We start from the raw sequence: 18,160 nt of genomic DNA, 5'->3' as shown, positions 1-18,160 counted from the left end.
ATATGAGACTTTGTAAGGAAAAAAGAAAAAAAAAAGAAAAATCAGCATTTTCCGCTAAATTGTGACAAAAAATAAAAAATTCTAGGAACTCGCCGTGCCCCCCACGGAATACCTTGGGGTGTCTTCTTTCCAAAATGGGGTCACTTGTGGCATAGTTATACTGCCCTGGCAATTTAGGGGCCCAAATGTGTAAGAAGTACCTTGAAATCAAAATGTGTAAAAAATGGCCTGCGAAATCTGAAAGGTGCCCCTTTGCCCACCTTGGCTGCAAAAAAGTGTGACACATCTGGTATCGCCGTACTCAGGAGAAGTTGGGGAATGTGTTTTGGGGGGTCATTTTACATATAACCATGCTGGGTGAGAGAAATATCTTGGCAAAAGACAACTTTTCCCATTTTTTTATACAAAGTTGGCATTTGACCAAGATATTTTTCTCACCCAGCATGGGTATATGTAAAATGACACCCCAAAACACATTCCCCAACTTCTCCTGAGTACGGCGATACCAGATGTGTCACACTTTTTTGCAGCCTAGATGCGCAAAGGGGCCCAAATTCCTTTTAGGAGGGCATTTTTAGACATTTGGATCCCAGACTTCTTCTCATGCTTTAGGGCCCCTAAAAATCCAGGGCAGTATAAATACCCCACATGTGACCCCACTTTGGAAAGAAGACACCCCGAGGTATTCAATGAGGGGCATGGCGAGTTCCTAGAATTTTTTTTTTTTTTGCATAAGTTAGCGGATATTGATTTTTTTTTGTTTTTTTTCTCACAAAGTCTCACTTTCCGCTAACTTAGGACAAAAATTTCAATCTTTCATGGACTCAATATGCCCCTCACGGAATACCTTGGGGTGTCTTCTTTCCGAAATGGGGTCACATGTGGGGTACTTATACTGCCCTGGCTTTTTAGGGGCCCTAAAGCGTGAGAAGAAGTCTGGAATATAAATGTCTAAAAATGTTTACGCATTTGGATTCCGTGAGGGGTATGGTGCGTCCATGTGAGATTTTATTTTTTGACACAAGTTAGTGGAATATGAGACTTTGTAAGAAAAAACGAAAACAAAAACAGACAAAAAATTTCCACTGACTTGTGCCAAAAAAAATGGCTGAATGGAGCCTTACCAGGGGGGGAGTGATCAATGACAGGGGGGTGATCAATGACAGGGGGGTGATCACCCATATAGACTCCCTGATCACCCCCCTGTCATTGATCACCCCCCCTGTAAGGCTCCATTCAGACATCCGCATGATTTTTTACGGATCCATGGATACATGTATCGGATCCACAGAACGCATGCGGACGTCTGAATGGAGCCTTACAGGGGGGTTATCAATGACAGGGGGTGATCAGGGTAATCAGGGTGATCACCCCCCTGTCACTGATCACCCCCCCTGTAAGGCTCCATTCAGACATCCGCATGATTTTTTACGGATCCATGGATACATGGATCGGATCCACAGAACGCATGCGGACGTCTGAATGGAGCCTTACAGGGGGGTTATCAATGACAGGGGGTGATCAGGGTAATCAGGGTGATCACCCCCCTGTCACTGATCACCCCCCCTGTAAGGCTCCATTCAGACATCCGCATGATTTTTTACGGATCCATGGATACATGTATCGGATCCACAGAACGCATGCGGACGTCTGAATGGAGCCTTACAGGGGGGTTATCAATGACAGGGGGTGATCAGGGTAATCAGGGTGATCACCCCCCTGTCACTGATCACCCCCCCTGTAAGGCTCCATTCAGACATCCGCATGATTTTTTACGGATCCATGGATACATGGATCGGATCCACAGAACGCATGCGGACGTCTGAATGGAGCCTTACAGGGGGGTTATCAATGACAGGGGGTGATCAGGGTAATCAGGGTGATCACCCCCCTGTCACTGATCACCCCCCCTGTAAGGCTCCATTCAGACATCCGCATGATTTTTTACAGATCCATGGATACATGGATCGGATCCACAGAACGCATGCGGACGTCTGAATGGAGCCTTACAGGGGGGTTATCAATGACAGGCGGGTGATCAGGGTAATCAGGGTGATCACCCCCCTGTCACTGATCACCCCCCCTGTAAGGCTCCATTCAGACATCCGCATGATTTTTTACGGATCCATGGATACATGGATCGGATCCACAGAACGCATGCGGACGTCTGAATGGAGCCTTACAGGGGGGTTATCAATGACAGGCGGGTGATCAGGGTAATCAGGGTGATCACCCCCCTGTCACTGATCACCCCCCCTGTAAGGCTCCATTCAGACATCCGCATGATTTTTTACGGATCCATAGATACATGGATCGGATCCACAGAACGCATGCGGACGTCTGAATGGAGCCTTACAGGGGGGTTATCAATGACAGGGGGTAATCAGGGTGATCACCCCCCTGTCACTGATCACCCCCCCTGTAAGGCTCCATTCAGACGTCCGCATGATTTTTACGGATCCATGGATACATGGATCGGATCCGTAAAAATCATGCGGACGTCTGAATGGAGCCTGACAGGGGGGTTATCAATGACAGGGGGTGATCAGGGTAATCAGGGTGATCACCCCCCTGTCACTGATCACCCCCCCTGTAAGGCTCCATTCAGACGTCCGCATGATTTTTACGGATCCATGGATACATGGATCGGATCCGTAAAAATCATGCGGACGTCTGAATGGAGCCTTACAGGGGGGTGATCAGTGACAGGGGGGTGATCAATGACAGGGGGTGATCAGGGAGTGTATATGGGTGATCACCCGCCTGTCATTGATCACCCCCCTGTAAGGCTCCATTCAGACTTCCGCATGATTTTTACGGATCCATGGATACATGGATCGGATCCGTAAAAATCATGCGGACGTCTGAACGGAGCCTGACAGGGGGGTGATCAATGACAGGGCGGTGATCAATGACAGGGGGGTGATCAGGGAGTTTATATGGGGTGATCATGGGTGATCAGGGGTTTATAAGGGGTTAATAAGTGACGGGGGGGTGGGGTGTAGTGTAGTGTGGTGTTTGGTGCGACTGTACTGACCTACCTGAGTCCTCTGGTGGTCGATCCAAACAAAAGGGACCACCAGAGGACCAGGTAGGAGGTATATTAGACGCTGTTATGAAAACAGCGTCTAATATACCTGTTAGGGGTTAAAAAATTCGGATCTCCAGCCTGCCAGCGAGCGATCGCCGCTGGCAGGCTGGAGATCCACTCGCTTACCTTCAGTTCCTGTGAGCGCGCGCGCCTGTGTGCGCGCGTTCACAGGAAATCTCGCGTATCGCGAGATGACGCGTATATGCGTGACTGTGCGCAGCCCTGCCACCTCCGGAACGCACATGTGCGTTAGGCGGTCCGGAGGTGGTTAAATTCTTCCCCAGAAGGCTTTTCTGGGCGGCTTATATTTCTTCCTGGAGTATGTGTGCATGCCCATCTGGTTCTCCTCTCCTCTACTAAGTTAAGTGTTAAACTGTTATCTGTTATTTTCTGTTTGCTGGATCCCAGGTGACCCTGACTCCCTCCGTGTCTGGTGTAGGGAGCCGGTGGTCGTGTCCCCTCACTATTGTAGGGTGCTCAGGGGTTATATAGTCAAGGTACGTGGATATGCATACCTCCACCATTCGGATCTATGCATAGGCTAAGCAGCCAGGGAAAGTGCCAGGTCTTCTACAGGGGTCTCCCTTTTGTTCCTTAGCTGTTGGATCCAGCGAGTCATTTATGCATGTTGTTTTGCCTTGTTACCTGTACACATTCCGTGACAGTTGTTGCTCTTCCTTTATTGTTCCTGATGGAAGTTTATGAATAAAGGTACAGTTGAATGTTACCAGTTGGTGGGGTGTCCCTGCATAGTCTAACACCTCCAGTCAGTGCTACCAATGTCAGACTGTGCAGGGACACAACCCCAACTGGTCAAACCCAATTCTTAAACATCTATCAGGAATAATAGAGTTAGGCCACAACATAGAATTCTAAGAATAAATGCTCCAGAATTTTAATTTCATGTGGAATACAATTCTTTACTAAATCATACATGTAAAGATAGGTCACGGGTCTTTTTTAATAGCTGCCAAAATCATTTTTTGGGTTTTGATTTATTAATTTCTATCATAATTATTATTATTTTTTTTTCATTTTATTAGAAGTAAATTGTATGAAAGCCTTAAAAAAATCGATGCAAATATTTTATTTTTATTTATTTTATTTTTGGGTGATCGGGGTTGTGGTTCCGTTGCCATTGTGGTTAACTTTCAACTTTTTTTCTATTTTATTCTTTTACTATTAATTGCATTTATTTATTCTATTCTTTCACATCTACTGCATATTCCCCAAAGGTCATAAAAGATCACTCAAAGTCATTTGGACTGCATTTAATTTTATGGCAGTATTTTCCACTGTAATCAAGGAATCCATAGGAGTTCCAGGTACAGAAGGAAACTGAGCTGAGCTGTGGTGGCAGAGCTGATTCGCTATAACCTTATACTTCTGCTGCCTCTGTTATTACAGATTGCTCATGTATATGGAGGCACCATACAACGGCACACAGAGTGCCTATGGGTTCACACTACAGCAGGCATGCTCAACCTGCGGTCCACCAGCTGTTGTAAAACTAAAACTCCCACCATGCCCTGCTGTAGGCTGATAGCTGTAGGCTGTCCGGGCATGCTGGAAGTTGTAGTCTTGCAACATCTGGGGGTCGCAAGTTGGGCATGCCTGCACTACAGGAATCAGTATTACTGAGGGCTTTAGTCTTTAGTCCTGAAAGCATGGCCGTGGCCCGTGATGTGTAGCTTCATGGAGTCAAATGGCATTGACTTCAGTTGATGCGACAAGCATAATGTTTCATTGCATTAATATTCCCTTATGTTGAGTGATGCAAGAAAAAAAAAAAGTTCTAGAAAAGTTAACATTATGCAGCTTTACTCATGTCACATTATATAAATCACAGCATATACAGTAATATAAAAAAAAGTAATTTCCCCCTTTTACAGTCCCCTAAAATATTACACACCGAACAGTTATGATCTGTATTAGTGTTGAGCGAATTCGCCGGAATTGAATTTTCAAGAATTTTCAAGTACTTCGCTCATCTCTAATCTTATATAAAAAGTGATACTACACTTTGACGTAGATTAGGTTCACATCACCGTTTTGTTTTCCATTCTTCTGATCCGTCAGAGAAACAGAAAACAAAAAAAAAGGATCCCTTATTTTTTTTGCCATTTCTGACTGAGATCTATTATTTTAGGCAGAAAAAAAGTCCTCCACAAAGTACTTTTTCTTCCACCTAAAATAACGGATCTTAGACGGAAATAGCTAAAATGGATACAAAATTAGTAGAGATGGGCAAAATATTTGAAAAGTTAATTTGGCTGCTTCACCTAATAAAAAAAAAATATATACTTTGTGGGTGCAATGACAGGAAGCGATTATTGCGCCGCCCCAGTTATTGCACCCCTCATACATGATTGTGGGATCTGATAGCAATAATCTGGTGTAAAAATAAATAAAAATAAGGGCTCTTTCACATCTGCGTTCTTTTCTTCCGGCATAGAGTTCCGTCGTCGGGGCTCTATGCCGGAAGAATACTGATCAGGATTATCCTAATGCATTCTGAATGGACAGTCCGTCCTTCAGGATGCATCAGGATGTCTTCCGTTCCGGAACGGAACGTTTTTTGGCCGCAGCAAATAGCGCAGCAAATAGCGCAGCATGCTGCGCTTTTTGCTCCGGCCAAAAATCCTGAACACTTGCCGCAAGGCCGGATCCGGAATGAATGCCCATTGAAAGGCATTGATCTGGATCCGGCCTTAAGCTAAACATCGTTTCGGCGCATTGCCGGATGCGACGTTTAGCTTTTTCTCAATGGTTACCATGGCTGCCGGGACGCTAAAGTCCTGGCAGCCATGGTAAAGTGTAGTGGGGAGTGGGGGAGCAGTATACTTACCGTCCGTGCGGCTCCCGGGGCGCTCCAGAGTGACGTCAGGGCGCCCCAAGCGCATGGATGACGTGATCGCATGGATCACATGATCCATGCGCTTGGGGCGCTCTGACGTCATTCTGGAGCGCCCCGGGAGCCGCACGGACTGTAAGTATACCGCTCCCCCGCTCCCCACTACTACTATGGCAACCAGGACTTTAATAGCGTCCTGGGTGCCATAGTAACACTGAAAGCATTTTGAAGACGGATCCGTCTTCAAATGCTTTCAGTACACTTGCGTTTTTCCGGATCCGGCGTGTAATTCCGGCAAGTGGAGTACACGCCGGATCCGGACAACGCAAGTGTGAAAGAGGCCTTAATCATACTTACCATACTATGCGGGCGGTGGGCAGGTTGCCACCATCTTAATTGAAGATCTGGCGCAAAATCTTGCACGGCCCGTGATGACATCATAGGTCACTGCGCACAGGATTTCGTGTGAGATCTTCAAGCAAGATGGGGACGTCCAGACCGTTGTGAGCAAATGGATAAGGTAAGTATGTTTTTTTGTTTTTTTACACCACCAGGGAAAATCGATTTGCTACCATGAAGCATGAGGAAATTCAGTAAATTAAATTTATCGTGAAATTTGTGGACTTCGATTAGCTCAACACTAAAAATGAGCATAGCAGATGTTCAAAATAAGGGATCCATTTTTTTTTTCTGTTCCTCTGATGGGTCAGAAGAACGGAAAACAAAACGGTGATTTGAACCTGGCTTTAGAAATGTCACCCTTTACAGTGCACAGGGTGAAATCTGCAACAAAATCCATTCCACATCTGGATTTTGACACAAATTATCACAGATTTTGCAAGCAAAATTTGGAGCAGACCTTTCAGACACAAATTAACCCGTGTTGACGTGCCTGAACATTCTGTGAACTATTTAGGACCAGTGATGAGCAATCAAGATTAATGACTGGAGATCACAAGTTTTCGAATTTGCAATATTTCGCGAATATTCATTATATATTCGCGAATTCCAGAATTCGTGATCTCCAGTCATTATTTTCTTGATTGCAAAAAACGGCAATCAAAAAATTTGGTTTTCATGACACAAGGTCAGGGAATCACACAACGTGACGTTTGTGCTGAAAGTCAATCTGTTCTCTTATGTTTTATTGTAATATATTGTTGATAAATCTAATCCTGGACTGTACAGTATGGGCTCAAAGTCAATCTGCTCCGCAATGTTAATTTACTATAGTAGATCTAATCCATAAAATATGGTAATAAGCAAAAATGTTATTTTGCCACTAAAGGGATATGACATTGACGGCTGAGAAACTGAAGATATTTCTGTATAGTCCTGAGGTTTTGTATGCACCTATGGAAATGATGGGTTGGGTCCTTCTTTTAATTAGAACTATCATAAGGTGAATATGTAGTACCCCAGACCTGCAACTGTTTACTGTTTCATATGTAATGTGAATGTAAGACATGCAATACACTTTGTTCACCAGCAGATGGGGTATGGTTGGGAATGTTGGTAAGATTAGGCTGGTCCAACTTACTGCCAAATGCGGGGCAGAGCTAGATACAGTGAGTTCAGAATGTAGAAAGTGAGCAGTGAAGGAGGATGTGCTCCATCTCCTGCTTCTCCAAGTCGTGTGGACCACAGTTGCGGCTCATCTAGGATTATGTAATTGCCCCAGGAAGACTGCAAGTTCCTAGGTCACAGAGGAATTGCCAGCAACGTCGTATTTGAGTCAGCAGAGAGATCAAGCATCCAAGCTATCAAGACTTGGCTGCTAAGTGGTGGGTAACGTGTTCTGACACCATCACGAGAGCTCAAGACAGGCATAGCTATAGGCTTGCATCATACAGTGGACACCTACACTCACAGGTGCCAAAGTAAAGCCATAGGGAAAGGGATCCACAGAGGGATAGCGTTAGTTAGCATGTTTTTTAATGGCCATCTTTGCTACATTACCAGCCACCATACCCCCCATCTGGAAGAATAAAAATAGTATTTTATACGAGCTGCTGATGAATGCGCTGCTATCCATTTTTGCACTCAGTAAAAGATGTTATTTGTTCAACCATCTCTGCCTGGTTTCTTTTATCAACACCTTTTACACTCCACCGAACCATAGGGAGATACCGTAGGACACTGTGACACTACAATGCCACATAAGGACCACTACCACTCCTATTCTCTACACTGACTCCCACAGGGGCTCACTGTGAACATCTGTGTCTTTGATACTAAATATACAGAATATAGGAGGCCTCATGCACACAAAAGAACCATGTAAAAATAAGAATATACGGTGTATAAAATTCAACTAACCCTATAGTCCTGTACTATGGAGCAGTAAACAATCTGTGCACTGGCATATGGTGCAATGGGCACCTCCCCCTAGGGCCCTTAATAAATGGATGAAGCACGTGCCAGGTGTAGGAATGCCGAGTGGTATAGTGCAGCCTAAAATGTTCCTTTATATGTGTCACGGTGCTCCTACCTGGATACGTCTGGACCCCAGGCTTTGGCTACGAAGCAATAAACAGGGGGAATAATTAAGGGATTTGCAAGAAAAATTGAGTCCAGACGTTGTATGAAGTTGAACAGCAGTTTTACTTGAATAAACGTTCATCAGAAACAATCTTTAAGCTTTGTCTTGGTTCCAGCAGGCTTTAGCATAAAAACTGGCAGGCAAACTCGTCTCTGCTACATCTGTTTCTCTCTGGCTCTGCTGTACAGATAGGCTGGCTGTATGACTCTGTTTCTTCTGTATGCTGCACTACTTTCTTTGTAATCTGGTCTGTCTCTAGATTAGGCCGGGGAACTTTCCTCCTGGCTTCTGAGGCTTTAAGCTTTGGCCTCCATGACCAGCAGAGCTTAGGGTGCTCTGGCTGGCTTGGGCAGGTCCAGCAGAGACCTGCACACCTTCCCCTAGCAGGGGGTAAGCTAGGAAAATGGGACTCGCCCACTTCTCTCCAGAGTTGGGGGTTAGAATGGAATAGGAGGTTCAATTCTATCTAAGTACAGCTCTGCCGTGTTTGCTGCCACTTGCTGGTGAACCAGGCATATTACATGAACATAACAGTTGCAAACAGTTTAGGAATACACAGTGTGGAGGACCTGGAATAAATACATAAGATTACATTATGTTAGACCATTAAGGACAGTAGCAGGGTGTAGGAGTGGCAACACCACTCAGGGTGTTAGAAATGAAATTGCTGTCGTTAGTTTGTACAGTTTGTAGAGTCACTTACCACATAAGTAGTGGTCCTCATCCGAGTTATCCGAGCAGTCATTGACAAAGTCACACATGTTATTCTTGGGAATACAGTATTTATTGGAACACATGAACTCCTCTGATGTGCACTGCTTGTCGTCTACCAGCACTGGCGCGCAGTCTTCGAAAGCGATATCATCCACACAAACATCTCCTATGTAACTTACACCACGTTTAGCACGAAGGACAATCTACAAAATAGAGAGATTACTGAGGTTAGTGAGATATTGGAAGGATAAAGAATTAAAAAATACATGACAGGGGTTCTCTGTTGTGGGCAATCCCTTTTTGTCAGAAGGGCTTCCGCAATAAGGAGTTGCTCACAGGGTGTCCTCCTTCAGGCGCCTTCAGTTTTTTACTTCTACTGCACTATAAATCAATGTTTTGGGTTCTCCAGAGCAAAATTGGTGCTCTAATCCAGTCTCTAATTTGGCAGGATAGGCAACTAACAGCAGCCCTGTTTCCTATGTGTGAATTGTACAGCATAATGCTTATTGGGCCTCATTTATTTTACTAAAGTAGTTTAAGAAATTAGTTTGGCCCATTGTCACCTTCCCTCCAAGTCCAGTGGCACTCTTTGCGGAGGACAGTAGTGTATCGCGTAATGTGTTCAACATACCGTATTTGAGTGATATAACTAAGAAATTGTGAAAGCAGAGGCAAACGTCCTTGACAGCCTATTCACAGAGACTGGACGTTCCCATTGCAGAAAAAAAACAAAACAGCATCCATGGTTTAGACATAGTTGCCAACAGTCACAAATGTGCAGGGACTGACTGTCCCTAAATTTAAGAGACAATCCCTGCAAATTCGGGCTGTCTCTGGCTGAAAATGGGGTGGTGGTTAGGTAACACATAAATTGCCGGGTCCACACTGTTTTGGGGAAGTTCCTAGGGGTATGACTCAAATTTACCAAGATGTTGGATTCTAGAGATGTATAGGTGCAGATTGAATATAGGGGGTAAAGGAAATATAAGTGTCAAACGTAGTAACAGCACAGCGGGTGTGCTGCTTAGGCGTGTTTGTAGTGCCCCACACTGATAGATATCAGATTTAGGTAGGTTAGTAGATGGGGAAAACACCAGTAGTTCCGTTTTTAAAGATTTTGTATCAGATAAAGAGAGGACATGATGTTAGAGACAGTGGACAGACAGTCAGTGATGTTCTGTAGTATCACAGGAGTGATGTCACGGGAAGACGCACCGATATCATATAGTTGGGTGTCATCAGCATAGAGATGGTACCGAAAACCATATCTGCTTATTGTCCAATCTGGGCTGTGTATGGAGAAAAGAAGAGGAGATCTAGGACTGAACCCTGAGGACAATAAGCAGATAAGGTTTGCAGTACCATTTCTATGCTGATGACGCCCAACTGTATATCGGTGTGTCTTTTCGTGACATCACTCCTGTGATACTACAGAACATCACTGACTGTCTGAGGCAGAGGCAGAAGAGGGGAAGCATGACACACTGATAGAGCCGCCAGAGAGTTAGGAAGAAAACAAAGAGAGAATGGTGTCCTTAAGGCTGTTAGATTGGAGCATAGTGAGGAGGAGATGGTGGTCTACAGTGTCAATGCTGCAGAGAGATCGAGGAGAATTAATAGAGTGTAGTCATCATTTAATTTAGCTGTCAGGAGGACATTTGTCACTTTGATAAGGGCAGTTTCTATAGAATGTAAGAACCAGATTGGATCAAAGACTGAGTTAGCGGAAAGATAGTGGATGAGGCGAGACTAGACCAAACACTCTAGGAGTTTACTGATGAATGGGAAAGACACAGGTCTGTAGTTAGTTGCACAGGATGGGCTAAGAGAAGTTTCTTTTTTTTTTTTTTTATAATAGGAATATGACAGAATGTTTAAAAGAAGAGAGGAAGATACCAGAAGAGAGAAAATGTAGATTTTAGTTAGGTGAGTAGAGACAGCTTGAGAGAGACTGGAGGCAGTGAGTGTATAGGGTCAGTAGTGCATGTGGTAGGACAAGAAGAAGAGAGGAGCCTAGAGACTTCTTCCTCTATGACTGGGTCAAATGTGAAGAGCGAGCTAGAGGAGATGAGGGGGGAAATGGATTAATGACGCTTAGAAGCTTGGAGCTGATTTCCTGCTGGATATTTCCAATTTTCTCTTTCTCTGAAGTAGGTGGCCAGATCTTTAGCACAGATGTCTGTACTAGGTGCCTGCACTTTTGGACTGAGGAGGGAGTGAAAAGTGGCAAAGAGTTTTTGGGATTATATGCTAGTGAGGAGATTGGGGTTGGGAAGTAGGTCTGTTTGGCAAGGTGAAGTGCAGAGTTATAAGTTTTCAGCATAAATTTGTAATGGAAAAAAATCTTGTGGTGTGCAAGTTTTTCTCCATAGACATTCAGCGCCTCTGAAGCATCGCTGGAGTTGGGAGTTCTAAGGTCCTTCTGCCACATAAGACACCAGATTTAGCATCTAAACTTCAAGTTACACCTCTGCTTGTTGTCCAATTCATCATGATACAGGTTGCATAAGGGTATCCATAGTTGTCTACATATTTTCCTTTCTCCAGGGTATAGTACTTTGCTAGCATAGGTTTTATTGTCCTCATTTTCCTTGCTGTTCTTCTATTTAATACAATCGGAGTTGTCTAACTATTCTACAGCGAGTTAATAACAAAATGTCACGCTAAAAATATCCGCTATTGTAGCAGATTGCTTCATTACCTAGGCAAGTTGCATTCTCCTATTTAGCATTTGATAGACTATCTTCCAAGATCTACTGTAAGCTAAACATGATATCCAAACGCAAATACATATCAGTTTAATTATTTGGCTAGGAGACACACTGTTGAACATATGGTAAGTCCAATTAATTACCTTGCCGCTGACATTGTTTATGGTGCTATATTTCAGTTTCACTCCAGTAAATTAGGCATTATGTTACACTCCGTGGGGAATATTATGAGGGTTACAGAATGGGAAATGTATTATTAAGCATCTATTGCAATCATTGGTTGCAGGCGACATTATTTCCACAGGCAGTTCTCCAAATCATAATAAAGAAATGAATGAGAACTAGTGTTGATCAAGCACCAAAGTGCGCGGGTGCTCTGGTGCTCGAGTAGAACACTTTGGGTACAATGGAAGTCAGTGGGAGAACCAGAGCATTAAACCAGGCACCCCCTGCTCTGAAGAGGGGAGGGTGTCTGGTTCACAGGAAAAGGTCAGAAATTGATGGAAACACCACTGAAATGGTTCAGGAACAGCATGGGGAGGATGTCTGGATGCATCTTGGACTCCCAGGTCACTGCTGGGTAGTGATGGCCTTGCGGTTCACCTGGCAGTCGGTTCGCGTCAGACTTTGCTACTTCGCAATTCGCCGAACATGTGAACATATGGCGATATTCGCGCCCGCCATATTCTTTTACATTGTGAAGAACTTTAACCCATGACACATCCATCAGGTGGTACAGGACAGCCAACTGAGATGTTTCAGCACATGGACATACCCCTTCCTTATAAATAGACCAGATCTGGCCGCCATTTTACATTCAGTCTTTTGTCAGTGTAGGGAAAGGTTGCTGTGTGGAGCAGGGACAGGCTGTTAGGGACAAAAAAGGCTATCAAATAGGTCCACAAAAGTTCTTTTAAGGCCTGGTATAGGTGTGCTATTGATAGGTGTGCAGTATATAGGGGTGTAATACACTTATAATATACTTTCTAACATAGAAAGCATATTATAGTGGATTTGTATTGTGCAGCAGTGGTGAGCGGTTCTGCAGCGATACTGCAGCTACACAGAGTGACAAACGCAATTTGAAAAAATTATTATAACTGGTGTGATATACCCGTCACCCCCCAAAAAAACTGATAGAAGCGGGGTGTTATATACCAATAATATTCTTTCTATATAGTGTATTTGGGTACTGCAGCATTTGTTTGCTGTTTTGCTGTGTTCCCTCTGCTACACACAGTGACAAACGGTATTGGAAAAAATTATTATAACTGGTGTGCGCATGCGTTTAAGCGAAAAACTATATTGCTGAGATTTTGCATTTAAAAAAATAATTTATGGAAATCGAAAATTCGAATAATACATCTGGTATGTCACTGTCCATGTTGTGAGACTATTTGTGCATGTCAGTTAAATATATCATATAGGAGACACACACCGTGATATTTGAGAAGGGAAATGAAGTTTATTGGATTTACATAAAGTGTGATATAATTGTTTAAACAAAATTAGGCAGGTGCATAAATTTGGGCACCACAAAAAAAGAAATTAAATAAATATTTAGTAGATCCTCCTTTTGCAGAAATTACAGCCTCTAAACACTTCCTGTAGGTTCCAATGAGAGTCTGGATTCTGGTTGAAGGTATTTTGGACCATTACTCTTTACAAAACATCTTTAGTTCATTCAGGTTTGATGGCTTCCGAGCATGGACAGCTCTCTTTAAGTCACACCAAAGATTTTCAATTATATTCAGGTCTGGGGACTGAGATGGCCATTCCAGAACGTTGTACTTGTTCCTCTGCATAAATGCCTTAGTGGATTTTGAGCAGTGTTTAGGGTCTTTGTCTTGTTGAAAGATCCAACCCCGGCGCAGCTTCAGCTTTGTCACTGATTCCTGGACATTGGTCTCCAGAATCTGCTGATACTGAGTGGAATCCATGTGTCCCTCAACTTTGACAAGATTCCCAGTCCCTGCACTGGCCACACAGCCCCACAGCATGATGGAACCACTACCATATTTTACTGTAGGTAGCAGGGGTTTTTCTTGGAATGCTGTGTTCTTTTTCCTCCATGCATAACGCCCCTCGTTATGGCCAAATTACTCAATTTTAGTTTCATCAGTCCACAGCATCTTATTCCAAAATGAAGCTGGCTTGTCCAAATGTGCTTTAGCCCACGCAGCACTTTTTGTGCTGTGGGCGTAGAAAAGGCTTCCTCAGCATCACTCTCGCATACAGCATCTCCTTGTGTAAAGTGCGCCGAATGGTTGAACGATGCACAGTGACTCCATCTCCAGCAAGATGATGTTGTAGGTCTTTGGTGCTGGTCTGTGGGTTGACTCTGACTGTTCTCACCATTCGTCGCTTCTGTCTATCTGAGATTTTTCTTGGTCTGCCACTTCGAGCCCTAACTTGAACTAAGCCTGTGGTCTTCCATTCCTCAATATGTTCCTAACTGTGGAAACAGACAGCTTTCTGTATCCTTTCCCTAAACCATGATGGTGAACAATATTTGTCTTCAGGTCATTTGAGAGTTGTTTTGAGACCCCCATTAAAAGAGGAGGGAAACTTAAAATTTACCCCCTTAAATACTCTTTCTCATAATTGGATTCACCTGTGTATGTAGGTCAGGGGTCACTGAGCATACCAAGCCAATTTGAGTTCCAATAATTAGTTCTAAAGGTTTTGGAATCAATAAAATGACAACAACAGTACCCAAATTTATCACCTGCCTAATTTTGTTTAAACAATTATAGCACACTTTCTGTAAATCCAATAAACTTCATTTCACTTCTCAGATATCACTGCGTGTGTCTCCTATATGATATATTTAACTGACATTTTCTATCGTAACAACCAACGATTTATACAGGAAAATCATGACGATTAACAAGGTTCCCCAAACTTTCGCATCCCACTTTATTTCTTGGCTGCAAATATGAGTTGAAGGTTTTTCAGGTTCGCCTGCCATTAAAATAAATGGGACCCGCTGCGAACTTGCGGTTCGCGAACATTTGATCTCATTTGTGAACCGTCCCGGCAGATGTTCGTCCATCACTACTGCTGGGAGCGATATTGTCCGAGTAGTACGCCACTTTTACAGACTGACAATATTACGGACAAAACCGAAGATAAAATTGATTTTAGAGGAAAAATTGTTAGGAAACATTCTTTCCTGTATATTTACTTGTATATAAAAGTGCAAGTGCTGCCAAAAATTACAAGGAAGATGCACTCCGATACAACCTGTATATCACATAAAGGAGGGCCTCATTCACATTGTGGTACAATTATTCAGGTAGTGGGACTCCTACACTAATAAAGCCTATGCACTAAGGGAAAGGGCTGCCAAAAATCGCAAGGAACAGGCACTCCAATACACCCTTTATTACACATAAAGGAGGGCATCATACACACCCTTGAAAAATTTTGATTGCCTGCTGGTGACCCTCAAAAACATTAGGAGCAAGGGCCTGCTGATCTGACCATGTAAAACATTAGGAGCAAGGGCCTGCTGGTGACCCTCTAAAACATTAGGAGCGAGGGCAGCCTAATAAGCATGTTGATATGATGGAGGAGGAGGACGAGAAAAGAAAGATTGAACCATATACCTTTTTTTGTGGTGGAAGGGGTGCATGGGAATACAGTGTATTCAGTACATTATAAACAACACATTTAAAGTGCCTTTATGTTCAGCCGCTTTCCTCTAGTGGAGTAGAGAAGTCAGGGACAATCCCCTCCTCGGTTGTCCAAGGAATTACGTACTCTGCAACCAGTGTAGTCAGCTGGAAATTTTTGGAGCAATTTTTCCACAAGGACCTTCTGATATTGCACCATTTTGCTCGTCCTCTCCACCACAGGAATGAAAGATGAGAAGTTCTCTTTGTAGCGGGGGTCAAGAAGGGTGAACAAACAGTAATCTGTGTTGGCCAAAATGCGTATAACGCGAGGGTCACGGGAAAGGCAGCATAAAGTCAGCCATGTGTGCCAGAGTCCCAACAGACAAGACTTCCCTGTCCAAATCAGGAGGATGACTCTCAATCTCCTCATCCTCTTCCTCCTCTTTGGCCCATTTACGCTGAACAGATGGAATAAACCTGCCATGGGTACTACCCTCTGTAGCAGAGGCAACCGTCTCCTGCTCCTCCTCCTCCTCATCATATTCATGCTGAGAAGACGAACTGAGGGTGGTCTGGCTATCACTCTGTGTACTGTCTTCCCCATTTCCACCTCTTCCACATGCAAAGCGTCCACCTTCATTGTGAGCAGCGAGCGTTTCAGTAGACACAGAAGTGGGATGGTGACGCTGATAATATAATATAATATAATGTTGATTCCTCAAAGTTTCTTAAAACCTCACAGAGATCAGACATCCATGCCAACTCGTCACTTGTGAAGAGCGGAAGCTGACTGGAAAGGCAACGACCACGTTGCAGCTGGTATTTTACTACTGCCCTCTGCTGCCCACAAAACCTGGCCAACATGTGGAACGTGGAGTTCCAGCGTGTGCTCACGTTGCACAACAGTTGGTGAGCTGGCAATTGCAAGCACTGCTGCAGCGTTGCCAGACCGGCGGCAGCTGTAGATAACTTTTGGAAATGGGCACACACCTTCACCAGTTGCACCTTCACCAGTAGCTCAGGCAAATTGGGGTAGGTTTTGAGAAACCACTAAGTTGAACACGTGGGCTAGGCATGGTATATGTGTGAGCTTGCTGAGCTCCAAAGCCGCCACCAAGTTACGGCCATTATCAGACACAACCATGCCTGTTTGTAGGTTGAGTGCCGAGAGCCACAGCTCAGTCTGGTCCCTTATACCCTGCCACAGCTCTGCGGCGGTGTGCTGTTTGTCACCTAAACAAATTAGTTTTAGCACAGCCTGTTGCTGCTTCCCCAATGCAGTTCTACACTGCTTCCAGCTACTGACTAATGGCGGACTGGTGCTGCAAGATGAGAATTTAGAGGTGGAAGTGGAGGAGGAGGTGGAGGAGGAGAAGGGGGGGGGGTGGAAATCCTGATGGAAGTAGGGCCTACAATCCTTGGTTTCGGTAGCACCTGTGCCATCCCAGGGTACGACTCGCTCCCAGCCTCCACAACATTCAACCAGTGTGCAGTCAGGGAAACGTAGCATCCCTGGCCAAAAGCACTTGTCCATGTGTCAGTCGTTAAGTGGACCTTCCCAATAACTGCGTTGGTCAGGGCATGGATGATGTTACGGGACACATGTTGGTGTAAGGCAGGGACAGCACACCGGGAAAAATAGTGCGGAAAATAGTGCGGCTGGCGACTGAATAACGAGGGACGGCAGCCACCATCAGGCTGCGCAAAGCCTCAGTGTCCACAAGCCTAAATGGCAACATTTCCAGGGCCAGTAATTTTGAAAGGTGCGCATTTAGTGCTATGGCCTGTGGGTGGGTGGCTGGGTATTTGCGCTTTCGTTCAAATGCCTGGGGTATGGACATCTGTATACTGCGCTGGGACACAGAAGTGGATGTGCTAGCTGATGGTGCTTGCAAAGGTCCATGTCCAGGATGGGAGGCATGCAGGCCTGCATCTTGGACAGGGGATTGGCCAGCACGTAACACAGGGGAAAAGGAGGCAGTGGTGTGACCCGCAGACACTGATTGTAGACACAGCCGTTTGGTCATGTGGCGGATCATGCTGGTGGTGGTGAGGTTGCTAGTGCTCACACCCCTGCTCATTTTGGTAAGGCACAGTTTGCAAATGACAATTTTTTTATCGTCCGTACTTTCCTCAAAAAAGCGTCAGACTGCGGAACACCTACCCCTTGGCAAGGGAGATTGCGGCAAGGGAGTGCTCCGGAGAACAGTTTCGGGCCTGTTTGGTGTGGCCCACCTTCTTCCTTTTGCCACCCCACTGCCTCATCCAGCCTGTTGCGGTGCTGCGGATCCCTCCTCCTCTGTACTGCTGTCCTGGCTCGGCTTGCCACCTTCCCAGGTTGGGTCAGTGATTTCATCGTCCACCACCTCCTCTTCTACTTCCTCACTCTGCTCATCCTCCTGACTTGTTGACCTAACAAGAACCTCACTTACTTACAACTGTGTCTCATTGTCCCTCTTGAGACACTAATTGCCATTGACTTATTGGCAACTGTGTCTCATCATCATCATCCACCTTTTGAAACACTAATTGCCGTTCCCCACCATCATCTTTTTCTGACTGTAGATGCTCAAAAGTTTGGGAATCAGTGCACAAGATCTCCTCATGTCCCTCTTCAAGCAAGCTTGG

At 44.6% G+C, this 18,160-nt stretch overlaps 1 protein-coding gene across 1 annotated transcript in view; it reads right to left on the bottom strand.

Annotated features, from left to right (window-relative positions):
• Positions 1–18,160, bottom strand: part of MALRD1 (MAM and LDL receptor class A domain containing 1) — a 500,726-nt gene that overhangs the window by 304,124 nt on the left and 178,442 nt on the right. The window contains exon 22 of the mRNA XM_044295614.1: positions 9,191–9,404. Within this exon, the coding sequence (XP_044151549.1) occupies positions 9,191–9,404 (214 nt within the window). The remainder of the gene's footprint in view (positions 1–9,190; positions 9,405–18,160) is intronic.

This window comes from Bufo gargarizans, chromosome 5, assembly GCF_014858855.1.
Source record: "Bufo gargarizans isolate SCDJY-AF-19 chromosome 5, ASM1485885v1, whole genome shotgun sequence".
In the NCBI taxonomy this organism is placed as follows: domain Eukaryota; kingdom Metazoa; phylum Chordata; class Amphibia; order Anura; family Bufonidae; genus Bufo; species Bufo gargarizans.
This window is presented reverse-complemented; position numbering and strand designations above follow the sequence as displayed.